The following is a 12,161-nucleotide window of genomic DNA, read 5'->3' as shown; positions in this document are numbered from 1 at the left end:
AAAGGAAAAATATGAGAAAACAAAGAACATAAAAATCTTAACAAAAGCCTGATGGTGGTAGTGGTGTGAGCCTTTAATCCCAGCAGGCAGGGGGGATCTCTGAGTTCAAGGCCAGCCTGGTCCACAAGAGCTAGAACCAGGACAGGCAGGCCCAAAGCTACAGAGAAACTGTCTCGGAAAAACAAAAACAAACAAAAGACAGCACACACACTGATCAATAAGCAATCATTTATAGTTACTAAATTCAACTAAAGAAACCATTTCTTTATTTATCAGACAGGCATAAATTGTTACCTGATAACACCAATTACTACTGTGGATGTATATTTGTTATCCCTTCACCTGGGAGGCTGAGACAAATTGCTACAAATTCAAAGACCACCCTGAGCCAATCAGGAGAGCCAAGTAACACCTTGTCTCAAGGAGAAAAGAAAACATGCTTACATACTGTTGCTGTGGGCATGAGTCTGCATAAATTCTCAAACGCAAGTTTCATTTATCAAATTAAAACATACTTTCCTTTGATATAGCAGTCTCTGCTAGAAATATATCTCGAGGATAATCACAACTATTTGTTAACTGTCCAATGATACTCTTGACTTATTTAAGAAAAACTTAAGAAAAAAAGGGAGGGGGAGGAAGCAATAGGGTGCATAACAGGAAGTTGACTAAAATGTACCCTACGTTATGAAATATGCAAATACTAAAATAAGGCCTGTCTGGGCTACCTAATAAGACTGTCCTAAAACCAACCAAAAACCAACCAGCCAACCAACCAACCAAACTAACCAACCAACCAACCAACCAACCAGTGCAAGGCTTGGTGGTGCATGCCTTTAATGCTAGCACTCAGGAGGTAGAAGCAGGCACATCTCTGAGTTTGTGGCCAGCCTGGTCTACAGAGAGAGTTCCAGGACAGCCAGGGCTACCCAAAGAAGAAAGTTACACAATGAGTAACTGAAATAGAAACCACATCTGAAAATCTCTTTCACAAAGCCTGCAAAGCTTTCTAATTTAACCTAGTCTCATTTAAAATGAAAATCTTAACTTTCATTTAAAGGGATGTTCAATATGCTTGAAACCGTAGCACTTAGCAGGCCAAGGATGGAGTTAAAAGCCAAACTAACTTCAGGTTAAGACGTTATAAAAAGAAAACGAGGCCGGGTGATGGTGGCACACACCTTTAACTCTAGCACTTGGGAGGCAGAGAGGCAGGCAGTTCTCTGTGAGTTCAAGGCCAGCCTGGTCTATAAGAACTAGTTCCAGAACAGCCAGGACTACTACAAAGAGAAACCCTGTCTAGGGGGTGAGGGGGGTAAAGGGGAATAAATGGGGGAGGGGAGAAGAAAATTCTTGTTACCTCTTCATGGACTGTTTCACCTCCTGTGACAGATGTAGCTTCTTGCTCTGCTGAGATAACTCCATGTTCTACTAAGTTGTATCCAGAAACAGCACAAACAATATACAAAAGACAGAAGTTAGGTAGGAGAAGCTAACAGAGAGCCTCACTGCAGCTGCCCACCTGAATCTATAATATTTCTGCAAAGGATGTCATTTCTACCATATAGCATCAGTGATTTATTATTACTATATACTTATTTTGGATATTCCATAAGTAGACAAAATATCCAACACTCAGTTTTAAAAAACAAATCAGGGCTAGAGATGGCTCAGTGGTCTAGAACACTGGTTATTTTTGCAGAAGACCCAGGTTTAATCCCCAGCATCCACATGACAGTTCACAGCCATCCTAACCTCAGTTCCAGAGAATCTGATTCTCTCGTGGGCAGTAGGCATACGTGTAGTTCTCATATATGCAGGCAATACATTTATAAAAATTTATCTAAAAAGTAATATAAAAAACTCACAAATTCTTAAGCTCTATTCCATTGTTTTGTGTATACATGAAAACCAGACGAACCTTAAAGTGTCAATACTTGAAAAACCTTTATAATACCACTAAAAACATTTTTCATATAAACACTATCATTAATATATCTTTAAAAACAGAAATTTCTTACTACCATCTAATAATAGATAATCCTGTTTATATTAAAAAACTCCTCAATAGTTGTTCTTTATAGTTGATTAATTCTCATCTTTTTCACTATATATGTCCATCTCCGTGAATTCAAAACCAGCCTAGACTACAAAGTGAGTTCCAGGATAGACAGAGCTGTTACACAGAGACACCTTGTCTTTGAAAACCAAAATAAAACAAAACAAAACAGGGTCTGGAGATAGGGCTCAGCAGTTAAGTGTACTTGCTGATCTCATAGAGGACCGGGGTTAGTTCCCAGCAGTCACATGGTGGTTCACAACCATTGATAAAACTCTAGTTTCAGAGAATCCAGTGTCCTCTTCTGACCACGTTGGGCACAGACATGTACATGATACACATGCTATGTGCAGGTAAATCACTCATAAAAAATAAATTCTTAAAAATATCTAAAAAGATTTTTTTAAATATTTATTTATTTATTTGTTAATTGTACAATAGTCTATCTGTGTGTATGTCTGCAGGCCAGAAGAGGGCACCAGACCCCATTACAGATGGTTGTGAGCCACCATGTGGTTGCCGGGAATTGAACTCAGGACCTTTGGAAGAGCAGGCAATGCTCTTAACCACTGAGCCATCTCTCCAGCCCATCTAAAAAGATTTTTAAAGGAAAAGGTATTGAAAGAACATGATCTGGGTATCAGTGGCTTTTAAATGAAAACAGAACATCTACTTTAGGGGGTCTCTGCTTACCAACTGCTAAATAAAATTCCATTTACACAAAATAAAACATACTAAGACACAAAAGTCACAACTCAGATGGCTGAATTTATCATTATATAGCCCAAACTAATCTTGCATTACATCGTCCTATTGCAGCCTCCAAAATGATGGCATTATAGACATTTGTACCAACAACATAGGCACACAAAACTTTTAAATATACAATTTACTTCCTCAGGTTTACTGAGGTAATCTCTTCTTGTCCTGACTCTACATTATGTCTGCCCAGATAATTTTCAGCCTTCTGGTCACATCTATCTTGGCAATACTTTTGGGACTGTCCATGACCCTGACCATGGTCCAGATGTTATTAGCCAAAATAATTAAATGTTTGTGCAAGGTAGAATATAAAACTAAAACAACTAGAGAAGCATATATCAATAATTGTAATCTTATGTCTGGCAAACACTGCTAAAATCTGGAAAAAGACAGATGCTACAAGGTCACTCACTCCAATCTCCTCTAACATTGATGTAATTGTGGTTTTTGTCTTTAAAAATGATGTACCTCTCAACTTTGGCACCAAGAGACATTTTGGAGGTGTTAGCCTGCTCTTGGTCTAGTCATTATTAAAGGGCTCTAGTAATTATTTAATTAGTGAGGCAGTGGGTGGATCATCTCAGTATAAAAAGTAAAAGGGACTGTGAAGAACCATTACAGAGAGACTTATTTTGTTGGAACACAAATTACAGAAAATCATGAGACAGATCGAAGTCTTTTAATGTCACCATAGCCAGTGAAAGCTATCTATGCTATGTGGATTTTAGTTTTGGATAAAATACAGACCTGGGATGTTAGCTTCGGGTTCTTCTGCCTGGACAACAACCTCTTCATTCTCTGCAGAGCCATCACTGTCAGAATCAGTTCCTGATGTGGGATTCCTGGTCTGTGAATCAGGGGCAGTGGCTGGTACGTAGGGCTGAGACCTGCTTACCTGAAAGTAGGCAGACATTGGTGTTCTCAACCTGCGTGGACATAGGGACAAAAGAATTATAGTACAATGGACCATCACTGCAAGAATAATCTCTAATGATGAAGACAATTCCAAGTTATTTCAGTCTATTTCAAGGCCATTAAATGTTTCCATTGAAAACTGAGTGAAACTAACATATTCTAGGGCTGGAGAGATGGCTCAGCAGGCAACAGCACTTGTTGCTCTTACACAGGACCTGGGTATGGTTCCTTGTACCCACATGGCAGCTTACAACTATCTGTAACTCCAGTTTTAGGAGCTCTGATGCTTCTCCTGACTTTGATGGGCACCAGACATATATATCATACACATACATACTCACAGGCAAACAATTAAAAATAAATATAACTGGGCTGGAAAGATAGCTCATTGTTAAGAGCACTTATTGGTCTTCCAGAGAACCAGGATTCAGTACCTGGAAGCTCACAGCCATCTGTAACTCCAGTTCGAGGGGATCCAATGCCTCTGGCCTCCTTGAGTACCTGGATTCTAATGCATATACTTAATCACAGATCCCCACATGGGCACATAATTTAAAAAAATAAAAATAAATCTAGAGCATACACATGTTACATTTTTCCTGCTTTTTAAAAGTTGACTTGTTAGAGGGACATAGCAACCATTTTTCGAGACAGGGTTTCTCTGTGGCTTTGGAGCCTGTCCTGGAACTAGCTCTGTAGACCAGGCTGGTCTCAAACTGACAGAGATCCGCCTGCCTCTGCCTCCCGAGTGCTGGGATTAAAGGCGTGCGCCACCACCGCCCGGCTAAAAATAAATTCTTAAAAAAAGAAAAAATAGAAGATCAGGCAAATATTGGTTAAATATATCCCCCCCCATTCAATCATGGAGTCTTTTAGGAAACCAACCACCAAACATCACATGAGGATTCTTTCCAACAACATGGAGTTCCCACAGTGGCTGTCACACAGTCTATCCAAGGCTACCATGGTGCTGGACAAAGGGATGAGAATAGGGAACTACAAAATGTACCAAGAGTTGCTTGTTTTCCTTCACTAATCACCCCTAGATTACTACAGATATGGCCAACTCTGTCATGAAAACTTAGCTCACATTTTACAAACACTGTTACTACTCTAAGGAGAAAAATTTTCCTTTCTTTTTTTTTTTTTTTTATGTGGGAGTTTTATTGAAATAAAGGGAGTGAGGCAGGGGAGAAAAAGAGAAATACAGAGAGAAAGAAGAGCCAAGGACCAGCCTGCCTCTTCAGAAGAGGGACAAGAGAGAAAATTTTCTATAGTCCTTATTCTGCCTTTTTTTTTTTTTTTTTGGTATAGTGCCTAGTAAGCACAAGGTCCAGAGTTCCCAAGATGGATCTCTACATCCAATCAGAAGAACATTTTTGTGTCCTCCCCACCCCCATTTTTAAACAGGGTCTATGTAGCCTCAAATAGCCCGGCTTTGAATTCACAGGTCTATCTGCCTCTGCCTCCCAAGTGCTGGTATTAAAAGGCAAGCATTACCACACCCAGTTGGGTTTGTTTGTTTTAATAGACCAGGTCTCAAATACTCCTACCTGGCTTCTAACTTGCTAACAAGCCAATGATGGCCTTGAATTTTTGATCTTCCAGATCTACTTTCCCAAGTGTTGGGATTAAAGGTACACTCTACCGCCCGGAGTGATGGCACACACCTTTAATTCCAGCACTCTGGAGGCAGAGCTTGAGGCCAGTTTGTCCTACAGAGTTCGTTCCAGGACAGCTAAAGACACACAGAGAAACCCTGTCTCAACAAAAAACAACCTATATACTACCATTCCCAATTCACTGATGCTAGGAATCAAACCCAGAATTTAGTGCATGGAAGGTAAGCTCTATCAAGTCCGAAACAGCTCCTTTCTTACAACAACAACAACAACAAATCCTTTTTACCTGTTTTAAATCAAGCTTAGTTTAGTTCTTTTTGGTTTTTTGTTGTTTGTTTGGTTTTGGTTTCTCGAGAGGGTTTCTCTGTGTATCTCTGGCTGCCCTGGAACTCACTTGGTAGACTAGACTGGCCTCGAACTCAGAGATCAGTCTGCCTCTGCTTCCGTGCATGCTGTGATTAAAGATATGTGCCACCATCTGGCTTTGTTTTATGATAAGGTATCCTAATTGCAGGACTAAAAAGTGCTAGGATTAAAGGCATGTACTACACCTAGCTGGCCTCTTCAGATTTATTTATTTATTTTTACATTTATGGCACTTTGCATGTATGTCTATGTACCACCTGCATGCAGTACAGGTCAGAAGAGGGACGTCAGATCCTTTGGAACCGGGGTTTCAGACGGTTGTTAGCTGCTACTAGGAAACAAATTCTGGTCTGGTCCTCTGGAAGAGCAGCCAAGCACTGAGCCATCTCTTCAGACCACCCTGTTCTTGAGTTAAAAAAAAAATTTGGGTTTTATCATCTGTAGTCCTAGTCTTCCTTAGTTTTGTGATAACAGGTACTCTGATCTATCCTATTCATCAATATCTCTAGGGTAAAATTCAATTTCACATATTAGAGTTGTAATACTTCATGAATGATAACTTTGGCAACAGAACCAAGCAGGATGGAGTTTTAAAGCTTGGCTTAGGGGCTTGCTGCCAAGATCAGTTCATTATTTAATTTTCCCTCAAATTGGCCTCTTGGCTAGGTCTAAGGCAGAAGCCACTCACTTTGGCCCCAGGAAGTCTAGCAGGTGAGTCAATGGCAAACATTATAGAGAGAAATTCATCTAAATTTTGGAAATTCAGAAGCCAGCATGGTGGCAACACTTATAATTTCATCACTCATGAAGTGGAAGTAGGAGGCTGTTACCAGATCAGCCTGAGCGATACAAAAAGACTTTATTTCATTGAGAAAAAAAAAGAAATATCACCAAAACCAATTAACTAAATAACCCTACTCAATGCTAGTGAGATGGATGAGCAAGTCAATCGCTTGAGTTTAACTGGGAACTCATATAGCAGGACAGAACCAACTCCAGCAAATTGTCTTCTAACCTCACATCCATGCTGTGCCATGAGTGTGCTCATATACATATACACGAATAAGAACATGTAAAAAGGACAAAAGAAAAAACCCTACCTTAAAACAAAGAACACAAATATAGTTCAGAAGAAAGAAACCAGTCCTAGGAAATCAGTTACATAGATTTAGTGTAGAATTTGCTTAAAATACAGTTTCAGGAAAATATTTTAGTATTGTATTCATCTTGTTACAGAATCCATGTTCCTTGCAGTGAACTGCAGAGCCTTGGCCTTTGAGGTTTACTCACTTTGCAGAGCAGGTTACATGGATGTCAGTACCAGTCAAATGGCTTGGCTGACACATCTTTCAACTCCTATTTTGTAAATGGAGGTTTCTCTGTCCCATCCCGTACTGCAATCACTTCTAAATAATCACTCAGAGGCTTAATATTAATTATAAAATGCTTGGCCTATAGTTCAGGCTTATTACTAACTAGCTCTTACATTTAAATTAATCCATTTCTATTATCTATGTAATGCCACATGGCCATGGCTTTTATCAGTCTGCTGGCATGTTGTCTCTTGGGCAGCTGGCCTGTATCTATCTCTCTTGACTTCACCCCTCTTCATTTGAGTTGTTTGTCTCACCTAACCTTATTCTGGCTATTGGCCAAAGCGTTTTTATTATTAACCAATGAGAGAAATACATATTTACAGTGTACAGAAAGATCACCCCAGAGCATTCTACAATCCACCTCCTATAATTAATTAATTTTGTTTGTTTCTTTTTTGAGACAGGGTCTATATAGACCATGCTAGCTTCAAGCTCAGAGATCTGCTTGCCAAAGGCTGTGATTAAAATATGCACTACAATACCCAGAATTTAAAAATAAATAAATCTTAAAAAGGGGGGAGCACACCACAGTTGGGGAGGTGGCTCAGCAGGTAAATCACCTGATATTCCAGCACAAGCATCAGAGTTCCAATACCCAGAACATGTGTAAATGTGGGGAGGGCCCTTGTAACTCATGGAGACAAGATTCCCAGAGCAAGCTAGTTAGCTAAACCACATGGGAGAGTCCTGAGTTCAACTGAGACCCTGTCTTAATTAACCATGCACACCTAAGTATGCACACACTCCATACATATTTGAAAACATTTGAATTAATAAATAAAAGGGGAGGTGGTGGTGAAGGGATGACTCAGAGGTTAAGAGGATTGGCTGTTCTTCCAGAGCTCCTGAGTTCACAACCATCTATAATTAGATCTGGTGCCCTCTTCTGGTGTGCAGGCATATACACAAGCAAAACACTGTATACATAATAAATAATAAACAAAAGGGGTCACCTTCAATAAATATTATTGCTGACAAACCTGCCTTTAGATTTCAAAGCACATCACTGAAACCATCCCCTCAATATTAAAAGAAGTAAACAAGGCAAGCACTAATTTCATCCGGTCTACCAGGAGTGGGGATTCTGAAGAGTTAGCACTGAGGGGGTGTCTAGAACCTGAGTTTCACAATTCATAAAGTGGCATCAATCATTTAACTTATATTTTACCTGGCACCATCTGGCCTCTGAGACCCTCCACTTCTGGCCCTTAAAACGGATCCTGTTCTTCTCCTCACTCGCACTGGCCCCACGCTGTGGTTTGAAGGTGGCGGTCTCAGCAGCTCCAGCATGTTATGGAGTCTCTGCAGCCCACTAATGAAGTTGTTCATCGAAACCGCTGTTGCAGCTCGGATACTCTCGTTAGCACCAGATCCCCGTCTACGCGCTTCTGAAGTTCCTGGAGTGACTGCCTCCACATTGCCTTCTGAGAGCTGGGCATCCTCTGTCAAATCAATGGATGCTGGTGGCACAGGCTGTAAGAGGGGCAGTCCTCCTTGGCTGCTGACCACTTCAGCTGGGGCAGGCTGACCAAGTGCTCCTCCTTGGCTGCTGACCGCTTCAGCTGGGGCAGGCTGACCAAGTGCCCCTCCTTGGCTGCTGACCACTTCAGCTGGGGCAGGCGGGAGGAGGGGTGCCCCTTGGCTGGTAACGTCAGTTGGAGCAGCCTGTCCTGTACTACCATCTAATGGTACTTGAAGATCACAGTCCATTGCCTCCTGAGCCATCACTAGAGATAAAGCATTTGTAAAACATATTAGTAAAATAGGTTAAAAAAAAAACAACAAAAATTATACAGTTGATATAAGCAGTCTTTTAGAATTTCTGCTTAAGATTCTTTTTAGCAAATCAGCAAATTAGAAAAACCTTAAAAATTAATGAAGTAAGAAATGTTTTGGCAACCAACTCTAGAGCCTGGAAGATACCATGAATTCAAGGCCATCCTGGGCTACAAGACAAGACCAGAGCTAACCAAACCATTTACAACCATTTTCCTATAATTATAGTATATATATATATATATATGTGTGTGTGTGTGTGTGTGTAGTATATATGTCCCAAAATATAAAGACCTATAATAAGGAGGCTTAATATTGTAATAAAAACCCCGCAATTTTGTCTCAACCAACATAAAGACATTTATCAAAACAAACAAAATGTTATATCTAACAGGTAATATTAATCTTTCATAACATCAAAAGTGACAAAGGATGTAGAGAAATGCCGTTTTTTGGCACATGTGGTACTGTACACACTAAGCGTATCGCTCTACCACTTAGCTCTACCCACCCATCTACTCTCAGCCAAGCCACAGAAGACATTTTTACATTTCTAAGATTAAAATTTAAATTTCTTTGAGAAAAAGCGAAAGTGAGACTGGGGACTGAAGCTCAGTACCAGCCTAGTATACAAAGGTATCTGGATTAACCTTGGCACATATGCAAATACACCACAGCTAAATTGGCTGGGCTTGGTGACACGTCTGTAATCCTATCACCGACAGGATGAAGGCAGAGGCAGGAGAATAGTGAACTGGGCTAGCCAGAACTACAAAGTAGGTTTCAGAAACCTGAACTACTTCGCAAAACCATACATCTATGTAAATTTAACTAATTAAAAAACACAGTCCAAGACCTATTAGATCTGAGTAATGAATGCACAGAATTTTTCATTCTAATTTTCAGCGCATGGTTCTATATTTTAAAACGAAATCCTCCCATCTCATGCGGAGAGCAACCATTGTTCTGATTTCAAATGGAAGGTAACAGCAGAGAATTCCACACAGCATGGATTTCATAGCTGGTGCTGTATCCTCTCAAGGAAAAAAAACTCCAACAAATGATAAACCAAAACTACAACAACTAAGAACATGCCAGGACCTATACACTATTAAAACCGCAGTAGACTTCTATAAAAGAACCTAGCAATTTTAACTCTTTATGCAAAAAAGGCTATGCTTAAAAAATTTTTCACTACTCCTTGAAACCACGTAAACTAACGCTTTTAATGTGTTCTAAGGTTTACCGACATCCTTACAAGAATTATCTTAAAAGACCCTGCCGTTGCTTAGTGTCCTAACAGTAATTCCGTCCTTAGAGAGGATAGTCTCCAAATTTGAGGGCAGTCCGGGCTCCAGAGAGAGACATCACAAACAAGCAAGCCTAAGCTACGTAGCCTCTTCTTTACCCTCAGCACGTCACAACACACACACACACACACACACACACACACACAAACCAAACAAAAAACGCTAGCGTGATGGCCACGAAATGTCAGCGGCCCTCAAAAGGTGAACCTCACATCTGCCATCTTACAAGGAAGCTTCAGAACCAGAAGGCGGGGGCGACGACCCCCAGTAAACACGGCGTCTGGTTTCGGTGGCGATTCAGTCTGACCTGGGTTCAGATCCAGGCTCCCCCTTTTAGTTTGTGGAAAACCTAAAGTTTCCTAACCTGTCTGTCCAAGTCTGCTCACCCGCAGATAACGAGAATACACACGTCACAGCTCGGCTGGCCTGGTAAAATTGCAGTTCTGTAACCCAGCGAGAGACAAGGGCCAAAGAGAACCTGGCGCTCGAGCGCACCGGAGGCACCTGGAGAACTTTGCCGCACGGGGCCCCCAACCGCGCAAGCGGAACCTCGCTTCAGTTCCTTCCGGAGAGCTCATCCTCTCCGCCTTTCTCGCCCCGGACCCCCCACATTCCTCGGGACGCAAGGAAGAAAGTCCGAGGTCCCCAGCCCTGGTCGAAGGACGCCGCAGAGTGCGCAACCCGCCTTCAGCCAACCGGACTAGGCCCCGCGACCAGACACAGGCCAAGGGGAAGATGATCCGCACCCAGAGGCCCCGGGCTAAGGAGACACAGGTACCTGCCTCACCTTAAACTACAGGAACCAGGTCGGACGCCCCGACCGATTGCGACTTCTGCTGTCGTTGCCGCGCAAAACTCGGCGCCCGCCGGCGCCAAACAACTCTCCGGACTCCTCGAGCGCCCCGTTCGAGCCAAGGTTCAGCGAGCTCCTATTGGTCAGTCTCCGAAGGCGGCGACCAATACTATTTCTTCTTCTTCCATTGGTCGGCGTTGGCTGAACTAGTGGCTCTCTTATTGGCCAGCTCTTGATACTAGCTTGGCGAGAACCTCGTGCGAAAAAATCCTCCTATAATTGGTAGAAATCCATGTCCGCCATCTCGCGCCCCGCCCCTGTACGGTAGAGCGTGAGCATTTTCTTTTTTTTTTTTTCTTTTTTTTTTTTTAACTGTTTTGCATTTATTTGAAACGTCTAGCCGGAAGAAGACCCGAGGAAGAGAGTTCCTCATCCGTTTTTCTTCTTTTCTTATTCCTCTCCTCCGCTCCTCCTCCTCCTCCTTTTCTATAATTTATTTTTATTTTACGAGCATTCATTGGTGTTTTGCCTGCACGCATGCCCTGTGTGAGGGTATCAGATCTGGAATTGGAGTTAGAGACAGCTGAAAGCTGCCATGTGGGTGCTGGGAATTGAACCTGGGTCCTCTGGAAGAGCATCCAATGTTCTTACCTGCAGAGCCATCTCTCCAGCCCCTCCGTCCGTTTTTCTAATGTAAGTGAAAATGTTAGAAGTGATTTCCTCGGGCTGGAGGGATGACTCAGAGATTAAGAGCACTGACTGTTCTTCCAGAGGTCCTGAGTTCAATTCCCAGCAACTACACGGCTGCTCACAGCCATCTATATGAGAGATGATGCCAACACTGTGTACATAATATTATTTTAAAAAAGTGACGTCCTCCGCTTTTCTCTAAGACTTTATTAATTAATATAGTAGTTTATCAATGATATTGATAATGTTGATCCCAGAATTCTGGAGTCTGTAAGAGCCATGAGACAACTCAGTTCATTTATTCTCTCTCATACAGGGTTGGACAGCTTGTCTTCAATGGTCAAAAAAAAAAAAAAAAGAATTTGTACAATTTCTTCAACTTGAAATTACTCCAATAAAATTTCTTGGGAGTCATCACATAAGATTCTTCAAACGCCGGGCAACGCCGGGCAGTGGTGGCACACGCCTTTAATTCCAGCACTCGGGAGGTAG

The 12,161-nt window shown here is 41.7% G+C and overlaps 1 protein-coding gene across 2 annotated transcripts in view; it reads right to left on the bottom strand.

The window, feature by feature from the left end:
- Rfwd3 (ring finger and WD repeat domain 3) overlaps nt 1–11,128 on the bottom strand; it is a 32,350-nt gene extending 21,222 nt beyond the window's left edge. Inside the window, exons 1-4 of one of the 2 annotated variants that reach the window (XM_050143603.1) lie at nt 10,974–11,128; nt 8,269–8,827; nt 3,569–3,747; nt 1,361–1,431 (exon numbers count right to left, since the gene is read on the bottom strand). In XM_050143603.1, the coding sequence (XP_049999560.1) occupies nt 1,361–1,431; nt 3,569–3,747; nt 8,269–8,825 (807 nt within the window). In that variant the 5' untranslated portion in view covers nt 8,826–8,827; nt 10,974–11,128. The remainder of the gene's footprint in view (nt 1–1,360; nt 1,432–3,568; nt 3,748–8,268; nt 8,828–10,973) is intronic. The other variant, XM_050143604.1, reaches the window with a different exon arrangement.
- Between the last annotated feature and the right edge of the window lie 1,033 nt (nt 11,129–12,161).

Source organism: Alexandromys fortis, unplaced genomic scaffold (assembly GCF_014885135.2).
Source record: "Alexandromys fortis isolate MF-2015 unplaced genomic scaffold, M_Fortis_MF-2015_v1.1 scaffold_1, whole genome shotgun sequence".
Lineage (NCBI taxonomy): Eukaryota > Metazoa > Chordata > Mammalia > Rodentia > Cricetidae > Alexandromys > Alexandromys fortis.
Note: the sequence above shows the minus strand (reverse complement) of the source record. Positions and strands in the feature narration are given on the sequence as shown.